Below are 15,677 nucleotides of genomic sequence, written 5' to 3'. Positions count from 1 at the left end.
TGCAGAGAAGAAGACATTTATATGGAAATAGCTAAATTAACCCCTTTTGACCCCACCCTTCAGGCCCCCGGGGGGGTCAGCCCCATCATTTGCAAAATTTTGAATCCAAACCCTACAAGGATGTAACCATTGCATTATGAGCGTAATCCCATGTTAAGTTGCAGTCATTTATATGGAAATTGACCACTTTTGACCCCGCCCCTCAGGCCCCCGGGGGTCAGCCCTATCATTTGCACAATTTGGAATCCCCACCCTATAAGGATGCTACCATTGCATTATGGGTGCTATACCATGCTTAGTTGCAGAGAAGAAGTCATTTATATGGAAATAGCCAAATTGACCCCTTTTGACCCCGCCCCTCAGGCCCCCGGGGGGTCAGCCCTATCATTTGCACAATTTTGAATCCCCACACTATAAGGATGCTACCATTGTATTATGGGTGCTACACCATGCTTAGTTTCAGAGAAGAAGTCGTTTATATGGAAATAGCCAAATTGGCCCCTTTTGACCCTGCCCTTCAGGCCCCCGGGGGTCAGCCCCATCATTTGCACAATTTTGAATCCCCACCCTATAAGGATGCTACCATTGCATTATGGGTGCTATACCACGCTTAGTTGCAGAGAAGAAGTCATTTATATGGAAAAAGCCAAATTGCCCCCTTTTGACCCCGCTCCTCAAGCCCCCCGCTCCTCAAGCCCCGGGGGGGGGGGGGGGGGGGGGGGGGTTCAGCCCTATCATTTGCACAATTTTGAATCCCCACCCTATAACGACACTACCATAGCATTATGAGTGCTATCTCTTGCTTAGTTTCAGAGAAGAAGTCATTTTATGGAAATAGCCAAATTGACCCCATTTGACCCCGCCCCTCAGGCCCCTGGGGGGTCAGCCCCATCATTTGTACAATTTGGAATCCCCAACCTATAAGGATGCTACCATTGCTTTATGGGTGCTATCCCATGCTTGGTTTCAGAGAAGAAGTCGATTATATGGAAATAGCTAAATTGGCCCCGCCCCTCAGGCCCCGCCCCTCAGGCCCCCGGGGGATCAGCCCCATCATTTGTACAATTTTCAGTTAGTAGCCCAACAAGATGCTACCATTGATGCTACGATTGTTGACGGACGAAGGACGACAGACGCCGGACGCCGGACGCTGCGGTATCCCATAAGCTCACCTCGGTCCTTCGGACCAGGTGAGCTAAAAAGCACAAAAATTGAAAACCTAAAAATAGCAAAAGGCACTACTAGACCATAAGAATAATGTGTCTATGAAGTTTCATGGAAATATCCCTGCTGGTTTTTAGAGTTGTGCTCCGGAAACCATTCTTACACAAAAATCTGCCATTTTCAGCAATGTTTCCATGGTTACAGAAAAAGTACAAAAAGTGAAAACCTTAAAATAGCAAAAGGCACTACTAGACCATAAGACTAATGTGCCTTTGGAGTTCCGTGCATATATTTCAACCGGTTTTCCAGTTATGCTGCGGAAACGAACCTGGTACAAAAATATGATATTTTCAGTAATGTTTCCATGATTACGGAAAAAGTGCAAAAAATGAAAACCTAAAAATAGCAAAAGGCACTACTAGACCATAAGAATAATGTGTCTATGAAGTTTCATGGAAATATCTCTGCTGGTTTTAGAGTTGTGCTCCGGAAACGATTCTTACACAAAAATCTGCCATTTTCAGCAATGTTTCCATGGTTACAGAAAAAAGTACAATAAGTGAAAACCTTAAAATAGCAAAAGGCACTACTAGACCATAAGACCAATAAGTGTATGAAGTTTTGTGGAAATATCTCTTCTGGTTTTAGAGTTATGCTCCGGAAACCAACCTGGTACAAAAATATGATATTTTCAGCAATGTTTCCATGGTTACGGAAAAAATGCAAAAAATGAAAACCTAAAAATAGCAAAAGGCACTACTAGACCATAAGACCAATGTGTGTATGAAGTTTCGTGGAAATATCTCTACTGATTTTAGAGTTATGCTCCGAAAACCATTCGTACGGACGGACGGACGGAACCCCATCTGTATATCCCCCGCCAACTTCGTTGGGCGGGGGATAATAAGAAGGGGGTGGGGGGTTGCCAAAAATAAAACTCAATGAGTTTCTTACCCAGTATCCTTCTGTTCATTCATATGTTTGTACAACTCGGCAACGCCTCCTTGACTTTCCTGGCGTCCTGCAAACTCCTCGTGCCGGCGAGAATGAACACTTTTGATGCGATTGGTCCAAAGAGAAAGAAGGTTCTGAGGGCCTGCTACATGGAAGAAAGACAATGTAATTTAGACATCCTTCACTTTTTGAGTAACACTATACTGTAGTTAAAACCAGTTTGACAAGTGTGAAAGTTTCAGGAATACCAAAAACCAACCATGATTGAGTGTTCTTTATAAAAGATGATAGTGATAGAGCATTATTAGATTATGATATAAACCAAGAACACATCAGATGAAATAGCAAGCTACACATATTTCTCTTTTTAACTGATGTGCAGGTAGATATTGATCTAAAGTATTTCCAAATGTTTTCAACATATTTAGTTAATAAATTATTTGTATAAGCATATTAAGATTGTTAGGGAACCTTTATATAAAACATAAGCTTTGCTATACTTTCGTGGATAGGCATACCCAAAGTAAGCGAAAGCAGCAATTGTAACAGTTTAACATAACATCAAAATTTGTTGTTTTATAATGGTAGTCTTACAGCAAACATTAAAACAATTGAGACTTTCTACAAAACAAAATTACATGTCATACAGTACTAAATAAAATTTTGTGAAGAAATCTTATCTATTTAGTCTGTTCTGTTGTTACATTTTAGGATTACAAGTAAGAAGGGCAGTTACAAAGATGAAGAGCTAGATAATATAAATGAGTAATGCGGTTACCTCCTGAAGGTGTAAATGGGCCCTCTAGTCCAGTCCTCTGACGTTTTGGTTGTGGCGCTGTGTCTGCTTTGTTAGCATCCTGCTTCTCACGCTCAGTCATCTTTTGGTATCTATGGAAAGAATGTCATCTATTTACTTTGCTTTTGGAACAATGATTTCCATTTTTTGGTAAAAGATATATTGACTTTCAACACTGAAATATGATTTATAAGGCAGACTACTTTCTCTGTACAGTTTTTCTAGCACTTGAAAATTTTCCTTTTCTCATCCCTTGATGATATTAACAAAAAATGACCAATCAAAATGTAGCTCCTACCATTATAGTCACATGTATAGCCATCAGTATACTAGAAGACCCTCCATCACAGTTAGACGTTAGACATGTCAAGTCTTTTTAAAATACATTTTCAGTTTTAAAATTTCATCGGTTACCAGTTTATCCATTTTTTGCTGATATCATCTACGTTTTGAAAAATATCAATATTGTTCAGAGAAACAAATCCAGAGTTTTTCAAAACTAAGTACACAAAAAGGTTGCAAATATCTAAATTACTTTTCTAGCTCTTTCCACGATTGTTCAGCCTGACTTTCAACATCCATTTTCTCCTCCTTGATTGACTTTTCTCCTTTCCTGGGCGATGGTTTGGTGTCGTCAGGTTTCTTACAGTCCAGGATACAATCCAGAATGCGTTGATGCATTGGTGATGTTGATGCATGGGCACTCACCAAGGACTCTAGTTCAGACCACATCTGTCTATATTGTTCATCCCTGTTAAATCAAAACATGTTTTTTAAATAAATGTTATCACGGTTGTTTACAAGTATTCATTTCATTCCTGTCCAATCAAAACAGCTTTTACATAAATCAGTTATATTACATCTGTAGTATTCATTTCATCCCTGTCCAATCAAAACAGCTTTTACATTAACATTATCACAGTTGTACCATTAATCTCTGTCCAATCAAAACAGCTTTTACATAAAGTTTATCAGTTGTAGTATTCATTATAAGTACATGTATTCATTTCAAACAATACTGTTTCAAAAGCAAAGGAAGGCAACAACATCTTGTACATATTGTTCCTTATTTCTGTTTAGGAACAATACTAATTCTAAAAAAAAATTCTCTACTAAAATGTAACTTGATTTTCGTTCTCTTACATTATAACCTCTTTCCAAATCCTACCTCTACCTTCCTGTTACTATTATAAGGCAAGTAAATACATTTATTTATCATAAGTTCTTTCTTATGTTTTAAAGGTGATCAATAGAGACCTCAACAAAAAGCATATTCTATGCATAAATCTATGCGTTTTCATCGTTTTCATTTTGCGTATGTTTTGCAGTGACATGATTTATAACTTAACATTTTATATTAAGAAATGTTCTATGCTTAGACTCCTTAGACTTTACCTCTTTGGGCCTTTAGCACGGGAGCCACTTGATGTTATGGGCAGAGCCTCGTTTCGACTCTCCATTCCAACAACATGGTAGATGGCTTTACGACACTCGATTACGTCGTCCTCATCCAGCGACTCCTTTACAATGAGTGTAGGTAGTGGGTCTATGTGCTGTGATTAGAGAACACACAAATTAAAAAAACAATATTTCATCTCTTTATTGTAACACTTTAGCAGTAATCTTATTTCAGGTTTTTGTGCTAATAATTTGTGGACAGCGCTGCAAGAATTTATTAACAGTGTATTGTTTACAGAGGCATTGATGGTGATTGCGTGAATTTATCATTGAACTAATCTGTTCAAGATCAATTCTGCACTAAAATCTGATTGAACCAAAATAAGTACATTTATATACATTTTTATTACATAAATAACATATGGAAGCCCATTTCACCAATATCCTCATTCACAAAAAAAAAAAAAAAAAAAAAAAAAAATTAAGAAAAAATTAAAAAGACAAGTTTTGACCTATTTGTCAATCTCCTCTCTCACCAATGGCACTGATATTTTATCTATAATCCAATAGGATAAAAAATACTAATAAGAATTTTGCTGCATAGACCAATCAAATGCAGACTCACCGATGCCATGTTAAAAATAATTGTCTCCCCTATCACAGTTGGCCAGTAGCGACTCATTCTCTCGAGGTGGCTCTGAGCTGTAAAGGAAAGACAAGGTCAAGGTTAAATCCTGTTGTAAGTCTAAAGGACTTAGAATATTTCACCTAAAAATGGTCTTAAATAAACAATGATGTTGATTTTTTTCTGCTCTGGTCTGAAAAAATAGCTTTTGTTATTAGGAACAATACCTCCAGTATGATTTTGAGCTTACATATCTTGCCACAATTCTGTGAACCGCCCGCTATAAATCATAAAGCTTTTAAATGTGTTGTGTCTGTCATAGGTTTATCTCAGACAACACAAATTTTATCATTGACTTCGAGGACGCTTAGAATCTCTTGATGACAAGATAATTTTTTATCCATGCAGTCGATAAGATTTTATCAATATCAGTCTGACATTTTTGTACAGGCAAATTTGGCATGAAGCAGATTTGTTAGAATTGTCAAGGTTGTTTTAAGGCATCTTAAACTAGACATTTAACATGTCAAAATATTAAAATCAATAGGAGACAACATCATACAATTCTCTCTATCTTTAAGGATGTATTCTTCTGTTGTTTCAGTCCCGTTAAAGTCTCGTTTCGACATAGATCATAAACGTTATGAGATTTTCAAATACGATTTATCAATATCTGTAGCATGTGGTCTGTAGCAAATTTTGTCAAAAAATTACATTTCTATTTTTAGTAGATTTTTTTACACTGCGATTTTTAGAAATGGCCCATTTGGCGGCCATTTTGAAATTGTGTCTTTTTTGGCTTTGAGAAGAGCCATCGTTTTCCCATTTTTTACTTAAATTGTTTTTACTTAAATCATCACCGCGTCAGCATTTTCAGTTGTATCGAGTTAATTTTTGCTGTAAATCTTCACTGGGTTCATGTTAATTAAAATATTGAACATTAATGTGTGAAATGATACACTTTTGTCACTTTATTTTTTACATTTAATGGTAATTTGAGCACTTTTATTTTTTAATCAAAAATCTTGAAAAATAACATATATTTAAATGGGGCAAAAAAGTAAGCACACGGACCCCCCATTTTTCTGCCTGATTTAGAAAGAACAACCCTTTCCCTATTGATATGCAAACTATTGACAAAAGTTTAATACCAGAACTTTTTCTATAAAGTATTAAATTTGACAAAAATGGCTGAAAATGGTGCATTTTGGAGCTCAAAATTAAGGGGTAGGGGTAGCATATGTTGTTATTTTGAGAAAAAATATGACTCTTATTAATCATAACTGATATATTTTTAATGAAGACTATTGGAAAATAAATTCTACAAACATCCATACATATCAAACACCTCATTAGGAAATTATGGCTTTAAATTCTAGTGTATGTGGTCAAAACGGCGAAATTCCAATAAAATCCACTATTTTGTCATTTTGGTATCTTTGAGTGACAATAACTCAAAAACGAGAACACGGACATATGTTTTTTCTTCCATTTTCTTTCATGGTATGAACTCCTCTTTCCAAAAATTTATATAAGAAAAAAAGTTTAATACAAGAAAATTTTGACTTCTCAGAGGAGTACATCCTTTCTTTAACACTCCCGTTTAGGGATAATTTATTACCATTTATTCTACATGTCAGAATAATGGATTTATTATAAATCATACAAGGGCTCATGGCTGGAGAAGGCAATGGAGTCAATTTGCATGAATTAACATACAAATTATGCTGAAGATAACGCTTTCTTTTTTTCTTTATCTGAACTTATTTCTTGATTAACTCAACATAAGCCATGATCACAAGATGTGTTAGATTATTATCATGTTACAAATGAAATGTAATGAAAATGTTTACTGCAAAAAGACCCTCATCTATCATCTCTTTCACTTTTACAAGAATAGGGGTATCCGTGTATAAGCCCCCCCCCCTTCCCCTGAGAGATTTTGACCTGTTCATCATAGGAATCACTAAATAATAGTGACAATAAAACTTAAGTTAATTTCTGTAAAATATCCCAGAAAGATTTTAGCCTGATCATCAAAAGAATCACTAAATGCACTTAATGAGGAATGATAAAAAAAAAGAGTCTAAAATGAGGAATATTTCTTTTCAGTTTTAGTCTATAAAGAAAGCTATGCTGAAATACGACATGATATCCTGTATGTAATTTCTGTAAAATATGTTGTATTGATCACAGAAGTTGCTGGTCTATGATAAGAATCTCTACAACAGTAATAAAGGCAATGTACATCAGATTTGTTTATAGACGATACATATCAATATTCATCGTCTAAAACCAAGAAAGTCTGATCGTCATGATGCATGTACATCGATCTATATATGATTTATCCCAAATCTGGAACAACAGTAATTCCCTTGGTTGCTCTTATTTCTTTGTATGAGATTTTTGTGATGTAAGAAACCCAGTGATGGCTATAAATAACAGACATTCTATAACAACAGGTTATTACATCTGTCGTGACAGGTCACCTGATGATAACAGTAAAAGGTTAAAGAACTGCTAATAACTATGGTTTTATGACTAAACAACAAGATATTGTTCATGTGTAGAAGAATCTCTTAAGCTATATAAATCCAACAAAGTAAAATGTACAAGAAAAGACTTGAAGAGGATCAACAACTCCATTAGCAATACCTGTTGTAAGAATATAGTTTAATTAAATTATGTTAGTTAGTAGATGTAATTCACAAACCAACAGAAATAATGAATGAAACATTTTTTAAAAATTCCATTTGACTGAGCATATCTAATAGCATTGTTTTGAACAAAAGTTAACCAGTATTAGAATATTGATTGCAACAATAAGCTATGTACAGTACATGTAAATTGAATGAAAACATCAAAAACCTGTTCCTCAGATTCTAACATTTTTGATGATAAAGCAAAGAATCGAATAAAAGCATATGAGATTCTATTTCTCTTTACTCACCCCTATCAAGTGGAGGATCATCTGATTCTTCTAACATACTAGGCAAGGCAGGTGCTAGTCTGTTCTCTTTCATAAATTCTCCAAAGTCCTTGAAATAAAAAGAATTTTGATCATCTAAATTTAATATACATAAAATACTCAAATTATTGTAACACTGTTCTTTTTTTCCCATCCAACATCCCCTTCCCTATTTTTTCACAAAAAATTCATTGTAATAAAAAAAAAGATCAAAATGAATTAAATATTAAAAAAAAAATGAAAAAATCTGTAAAAAATATACTAAAGTATTCCTCAAAATATGAAAGATGATAGAGGACCTAATTATTTGGAAAATACATCTTTCAGTAGTGGAAAACTTTGTGGGAGGGAGAGTTTCCTAACAGAAGACCAATCTGATGATGACTTACGTTGATTCTGTAGTCGGTGACCCGTCCTCCACACCCCTCACTGATGGAGGGAGGATCCTCTAACAGCGAGCGTCCCGTATGTATGGCGTGGATGAAGATCTCGCCACCGTGACTAGCTAACATGTGGGATATCACCTTAACTCCAGTCTTCTTTGGCTGCTCCAACATCACAGCACGACCTGTCAGAATTAAAAAACAATATCTTTATTACAATTTGAAAATTAACATCTATACAGAGAACCCCAAATTTGAAAATTATAACCTATAACAGCAAAGTTAGCAGATGCATGCAGAATAAATGAATCATGCCAGAATGACAAATGATAATGAAGGAAAATATCACTTAAAGGTGATAAAAACAGATTTTAAATATGCTATTTTTGTGTGTTGATATTTGTTTATTGTGATGCACTTTATGATTTCCAACAAAAAATACAGGTTGTATTTGACGTAATTTCAATAAAATGTGCTTGAAACGAAGTCCATAAACACCCTTGTCTAGAACGATCGCATCGCTTATCGCCCCTGATATCACCAGGTGGCCGTAGATTCGTGACGTCATCTGAGACCAACAGCTGTGACAAGAGCCGGGAAATTCAATGGGACAGTGTTGCGGTATTGGCGATTATAAATATATAAAACAGTCGCGCTACGTGTAGTTGCTATATTGATAAGTGGAAATGTATCCGTATATATAGTATAAATCTATAACGTACCCTGATATAAAAAAAAACGATCGTTTACTCATTCTAATCGTTATATTCTGGGCTATAAAATTGTTATGTTCTTTAGGTCAAAAGTCATTTGACATCGTGTCCGTGTGTGTCAACTCAGGTTCGAGGAGGTTGCGGTTGACTTTTGTCTGTAAATTAAAACTCTAAACATACACTTTAAAGTTAATATCAACAAGAAGAAATAAAAGTTAACAAGAAAATGGACCAAAACAAAAATGACACTACATATGCTACATGTACATACCACATAATGCATATTTTATAAAAGTAGACCCCGACATCCTTCATACCCTTTCTAAAACCCTATCATACCGCGACAAACGTGCCCCTTTCCCGCCTCATGTATGTATGTACTACATACCTCTATTTCCTATTTGGAAATCCTTCAGAACACCGCACAGAAAGGATTAGGCTTATTTATTTTTTTTAAAGTTCTGTAATAAGTTTTACGGATTTATTCGACAAAATTTCGGGGCTTTCCGTGTACGAAAATAGAATAACATGTACAGTAGTAATAATGCACGCATGACCGATAAAAAAAGACGGGACAAAACATAGATACTAGATACAATGGCCAAATATGCATGACATGTACTCGTGGACAAGATATGCACGTTTAATAGTTCAACTAACACAGGGTCATGAAACAACCTATTTCTTATAAAAGACAAATTATTTACAAGACCGCTTCATTGTATTATCTAGCCGTGCGCAGTTTTGGAAAATTTCAAAAGTATACGAACAGTCCACAGGGATTTGAGAATTAGTTTGTATCAATATGAACACGCTAGATAGCCTATTGACCATTATGAGACGATTTAGGGGTCTAGATAAAAAAAAAATTGGTAAAAATCGTATTTTACATATACGCAAGTGTACTATGAATAATATAACAGGAAATTAATGAGTACGCAAATTGCGGGCGAAATTGGCGAGCATACTATTTACAATGGCTGTGGCAAGTTTTACGATGTATTATGATGACTTTAAAGCGTTCTTAACATTGTAATTTTTCGATTTTAAATTACCTGCATTTATATAATAATAATATTGTGAATGTCGTCATATCATTATGCAACCCTGCTCGATCTGAACATACCGGCTTCACACCATCGGCACGTTGTTGTTTAACTCAAAGTACATGTACAAAGAAATGTAATAATGAATTAATCGTCTTGCTAAGACTTATACACACTTTTTTTAAATACATGCAGTAGAATCTCTAAAAGGAAGTATGAAAACTGTGCAGGAGGACACTTTGTTTTTTCTTTTAATCATGCGCGTATGTTTGTAACAGATGATTTTTTTTTCATCAAAACATAGGTCTAAGGAGGTGGGCCGCAATAATTGTCCATTTTCACTACAATCTTATTTTGCACATAAAACTACCAGTATGTATATCAAAACTCCCCGGTTAATTTTATGTGTAAACTATAAATTACATACATGCACAGTCGTATTACTCCAGGGTGAACAGAATAGGAAAATATATACTAAGGCCCAATACTTATTCATTCGTGAAAAATGACCTTATGTTTAACCCACACATGATACTCTACATGATATAATTAATGACATCATCATTTACATATAGTGACGTCATTTTCTAGGTTATGATGTCAATAATGTGTCATTATGTAGGGGATAAACATGCTACCCAATAAGTCGGAATATAACATATTTTTCTCCGTGTGTAAGACCTAAGACCTGTGGCTAAAATCCACATGCATGTTGACAGTTCCGCGATCGGCACACCGGCTTCCGCTAGTTGATTGTCTCAGATGACGTCACAACTCATCGGAACTCAAGGGAGGTAAGTCATAGAAAAAAATCTGTCGTCAAAAAGATGTGAAGATTGATTTCATTAATTTTACTATTTAGAGACAAAATATAAGCAAATATCAAACTGATATATGTTTTAATAGGACATACAAATTTCCTAGCGTATTATCTCATTTTCCATGTCCGTGAAGGAAAATATCACTTAATATATCATACAAACATTTTGTATATTGGTATCTTGATAGCATTTGTATAAATTCTGTTTCACTTTAATGTAACTTGTGCCATAACTTGTCAAAACTTTTGAGCCGTCAATTTTCCTTAGAAACCTTTCAGGTAAAAACCATAATTTTTTTAATGAAATAAGCTGCAAACATCATGCACTATAAGTATTTCATTTTCAAAAGGTAGGAATTTTTAGCGCCAAATAACATATTACGAACTCTTATAGATTTGTCAGTATGAAAATCATGGCACATTAAAATACATGTACAACTTAAAAATGTAAATAAATGTAAAGGACCAATAACAGCACCCTGGTTTTAATCATGGCTAAATGACCTAAATACATAGAATGTGCACTGCAAACACTTAATCAAATTTAGAATGCATCAAATTCCATCACTCAGATGTATTAAATTAAAAAATTATCGACCCAAAAAAAAAAAAAAAAAAAAAAATTTGCTTAGTTGATCTTGGACCTTGAAACTAACATAAATTCAGTAATTTGCCTGTGAAAATCAAATGTTTTACAATGCTTTTCTCTAAGAAAAACTAAGCAATGGAAGACAGAAACCCAAAGCAGAAAAATCAATTTGTAATATAAAGGTCAGATAAATATAGTCATACCACTGAGGAGAAAGTTAGTGAGACAGGACGACGGCCGACTGTTCACGTCCACAGGGGTCACTCGGTGCACATCCGTACAGTAATGCATTTCTGAAAAACAGGTCTAATTCTTGTAAAAGTATTACATGATGGAGTGTCTTCATTTGGACATTATTCAAGTTTCAATGAACAGATGTTGAAATAAAGACATAATTTAATCTCTCAAATGAATATCTATAATGATAACCTGCTACTCACAGTATTGATTAAAAATTTTATCCCTAAACAAGAGGCCCATGGGCCTTAACAGTCACCTGAGTTAGAATATATAATGAAACAAATAATGAAACAAATTAAAGACATATAAACACTATATGCTGGGCCTTGAAGTTGGTCAGTGATTTATAAATTTGACTTTTTAGACTATGAAGAGTATTTGCTTCCATCAAACTTGTGAACTTAGAGGTATTTTTTGAAATTTTAATCATTTTGACCTTGTTTGGTCCTGCCCCTCTGGTCCCCCAGGGGGTCATCGAGGACGGATATGGATGTTAAAATGCTATATCTTAGGCTAATAATTCTAATCAAGTTTGACTAATTTCCTACGAAAATTGGGCAAATGATGTTCACAAATATGTTTTTCCTATATAAACTAAAGTAAACTTGACCCCTCCCCAGGGGGTAACGTGAGACCCCAAGGTCTTATAATTCACAATTTTTATAAAACACCTTAAGACCTTTCCATCTATAATTATTTGATTCTACTATATCCAGAATTTTAGAAGATTTTTGAAGTTTTAGCCTATTTGACCCTTTTTTAGCTCTGCCCCTCTGCCCCCAGGAGGTCAGCCAGGACCAATGTGGATATGATATTAAAATGCTATCTCAGGCTAATAATTCTAACCAAGTTTGACTCATTTCCTATGAAAATTGAGCAAAAAAATCTAATTAATGTGTTTTTCCTAAATAAACTATAGTAAATTTGACCCCCTCCCAAGGCGAACCAGGAGACCTCAGGGTCATATCATTTACAATTTTTATAAACAAACTTTAAGACCTTTTCATCTACAATGTGTATTTGATTATACAATTTCCAGAATTTTAAAAGAATATTTTTGAAGTTTTAGCCTATTTGACCTTTTTTGGCCCCGCCCCTCTGCCCCCAGGGGGTCGGCCTGGACCAATATGGATATGATATTAAAATGCTATCTCAGGCTAATAATTCTAACCAAGTTTGACTTGTTTCTAATAAAAATGGAGCAAAAAATGCTCATAAATATGTTTTCCCTATATAAACTATAGTAAACTTGACCCCCTCCCAAGGGGAAACGTGAGACCCCAGGGTCATATAATTCACAATATTTGTAAAGGACCTTAAGACCTTACTATTTATGAAAAATATTTGATTCTACCATTTCCAGAATTTCAGAAGAAGATTTTTGAAGTTTTAGCCTATTTGACCCTTTTTGACCCCCCCTAAGGCCCCTAGGGTCAGTCATAGAAAATTTGTTAATAGGATTAAATGGCCATCTCATACTGATAATTCTGACAACATTTGACTCAATTCCTGTTACAAATGACCAAATAATGCGCAAAAATGTGTTTTCCCAATATAAACTATAGTAAACTTAACCCCCTCCCCAGGGGAACTAGAGACCCCAGGGTCATTTAATTCACAATTTTTGTAAAGGACCTTAAGACCTTCCTATCTATGAAGAGTTCTTGATTCTACCACATCTGTGAGTAGAGAAGAAGATTTTTGAAATTTTACTCAATTTTACCCCTTTTGGCCCCTCCCACAGCCCCCTGGGGGGTGGGGACCATATAATTCACAATTTTGATTGGCCTTATGCCTTAGAAGGTTTGTGCAAAATTTAATTGAAATTGCTTCAGCAGTTTTGGAGTAGAAGTCGAAAATGTAAATTGTTTATGGACATACGACGCACGACGGACGATGTCGGACAAAAGGCGATTAGAATAGGTCACTTGAGACTTCTTCTCAGGTGACCTAAAAATCTCTACTACTATGAATTAATTTCTGACCATTTTACGGTGTCAAATCAAATATTTACTCTTCAAACAATTTTTTTTTCAAACAACACATCTAGGAAACATGGCACCTTTCCAACACCATAAAATTTTGTTGTTAACAACTCACCCACAACATTAGACTTCGGCGTACACCATTTCAATGTGATAGTCTCCGTAGGTAGTCCTTCTTTTGATGGTATCACTAAACCATCGCCATGAGCTATCAATAAAAAGTTGAAAATTTAAAAGATGCTCCACCGCCAACAGAGCATAATTGATACTCGTCATTTGAACAATGTTAAATCGTGTATATGTATGTCTAATTAACACAAAAAATATAAAATAATTTGTTTTGCATTTGGTGTATGCGCAATCAGTACTTCATTCCATATAGGATATAGTGACAGGGAACTTTTTCGGGATACAATTAATTATTTTTTATGTTTTGAACTTGAAGTAAAATTAGAAGCTCAAATTGTTCAATGGTGTAAATAGTGTGTACTTAGTAAATAAGTAAGTAACATTTGTAACTATAGAAAAATACTAAATCGTCTGCTGCTGTTTTTATAGTGAAAAAATTCCATTTGTCAGCAGTGGAGCATCTTTATACACCTACCCCAAATCCCCCAAAAAAATATTGCTACCAAGTTTCATTGAAATCCTTCCAGTAGTTTAGGAGGATTTCTCATTTGTTTTGTAACGAAGGGGAATTACTCTGAAAAAGATGGAGGAGGAGATAGGGGGAGGGGGATGTATAAATACCTGTAGTCAAACCATATAAGACCAATGAAAGGACAAAGAATTATACACAGGTCAAATAGTTCGGAAATCAGTCTTTAAGGACCCCAAGAAAGTGATCTTATCAAGCACAGGTAGTTTCTTTACAATTGGGGTCATTAATGCAGGTTTTACTGTATATGGCATTAAAATGACAAGTTCATGCAGCTGGGTCAACCATCATGATGCTTAACATCTGAACCGACATACAAGGCATCTATATTTGTTTTTCTTTATCAAGAAATATTTATTTTCTTTAGAATAGCCAGCTGGTGAGTTGATTACACCTACTTTTTACCATGATAATGATTCCCTTGAAAGCCTCACCTATAAGGATCCCTGTGACTGACATTGATCAAAATCTGTTCAGTCTTTTGTGACAAGTAGCATTTTAAAGAAATAACTACGAGACAAAAGATATGAGAGGGCAAACTATCTGCCAACTAATAAGCAGTTTGAACTAAAACATAGAAGAAAATAAAACATAAATCAAGATTCTAGATCTGTTGGGGATACTTTTGTACTTATCATTTGTCAACATAAAAGATAGAGGGAAGTATCTCAGTACATCAAAACGGTTTTAGGAGGAAAATACCAACAAGATTTGACAGGAAGTAACTTTTGAGAAGTCACAAATACTATCAGAATGATTTAACTTCATCTGCATCTACACCATCATGTTATCTAAGAAATAATTTTAACAAAATGACTTGAAATTATTCATCTTATTCCTTTCAGTGTGTTTATCTTCTGGTAACAAATGGTGATATAATGTTTCCTCAGACATATGTAATGGCTTTTTACACATTGCCAACTTCTCCTTTCTGATTTAGGGTCTCAGATAATTGACAGGAAGAAACTTCTCCTTTCTGATTTAGGGTCTCAGATATGAATGGCCCAAAGATTGTGGCTAGTTGCCCCATAAAAATGTGGGCCTCTGTCACTTAATGTTATCCATCAATGGACAGCAAAGACTAAAGTGGTTTACCAGTTCAAGCTGGGCTAGGGTTTAGGGTCTGTATTGTTTAATATGTAATTACCCGCCATAAAGTACAGAGAGAAGGAAAGCTGGAGTATTTATAGAAGAAAAACATCAACATATGGTCAGACATGTGAGATTCAAACTCACAATCCATTTTTGTTTGTTTGTTTGGTTACATAAACGTCCTATTAACAGCCAGGGTCATGTTAGGATGGCCTTCCATGTTTGCGGTGTGTTGTCTCATCTTGA

The 15,677-nt window shown here is 34.9% G+C and overlaps 1 protein-coding gene across 2 annotated transcripts in view; it reads right to left on the bottom strand.

Annotated features, from left to right (window-relative positions):
* The window catches only part of LOC138336760 (integrator complex subunit 13-like), a 142,568-nt gene that overhangs the window by 1,800 nt on the left and 125,091 nt on the right, over positions 1-15,677 (bottom strand). Inside the window, exons 8-16 of one of the 2 annotated variants that reach the window (XM_069286315.1) lie at positions 13,797-13,889; positions 11,660-11,749; positions 8,295-8,473; positions 7,888-7,975; positions 4,938-5,014; positions 4,310-4,467; positions 3,450-3,665; positions 2,897-3,006; positions 2,119-2,260 (exon numbers count right to left, since the gene is read on the bottom strand). In XM_069286315.1, the coding sequence (XP_069142416.1) occupies positions 2,119-2,260; positions 2,897-3,006; positions 3,450-3,665; positions 4,310-4,467; positions 4,938-5,014; positions 7,888-7,975; positions 8,295-8,473; positions 11,660-11,749; positions 13,797-13,889 (1,153 nt within the window). Of the gene's footprint in view, positions 1-2,118; positions 2,264-2,896; positions 3,007-3,449; positions 3,666-4,309; positions 4,468-4,937; positions 5,015-7,887; positions 7,976-8,294; positions 8,474-11,659; positions 11,750-13,796; positions 13,890-15,677 lie in introns of both variants that reach the window. The other variant, XM_069286314.1, reaches the window with a different exon arrangement.

The sequence above is a fragment of the Argopecten irradians genome, chromosome 12 (genome assembly GCF_041381155.1).
Source record: "Argopecten irradians isolate NY chromosome 12, Ai_NY, whole genome shotgun sequence".
Taxonomy (NCBI): Eukaryota; Metazoa; Mollusca; class Bivalvia; order Pectinida; family Pectinidae; genus Argopecten; species Argopecten irradians.
This window is presented reverse-complemented; position numbering and strand designations above follow the sequence as displayed.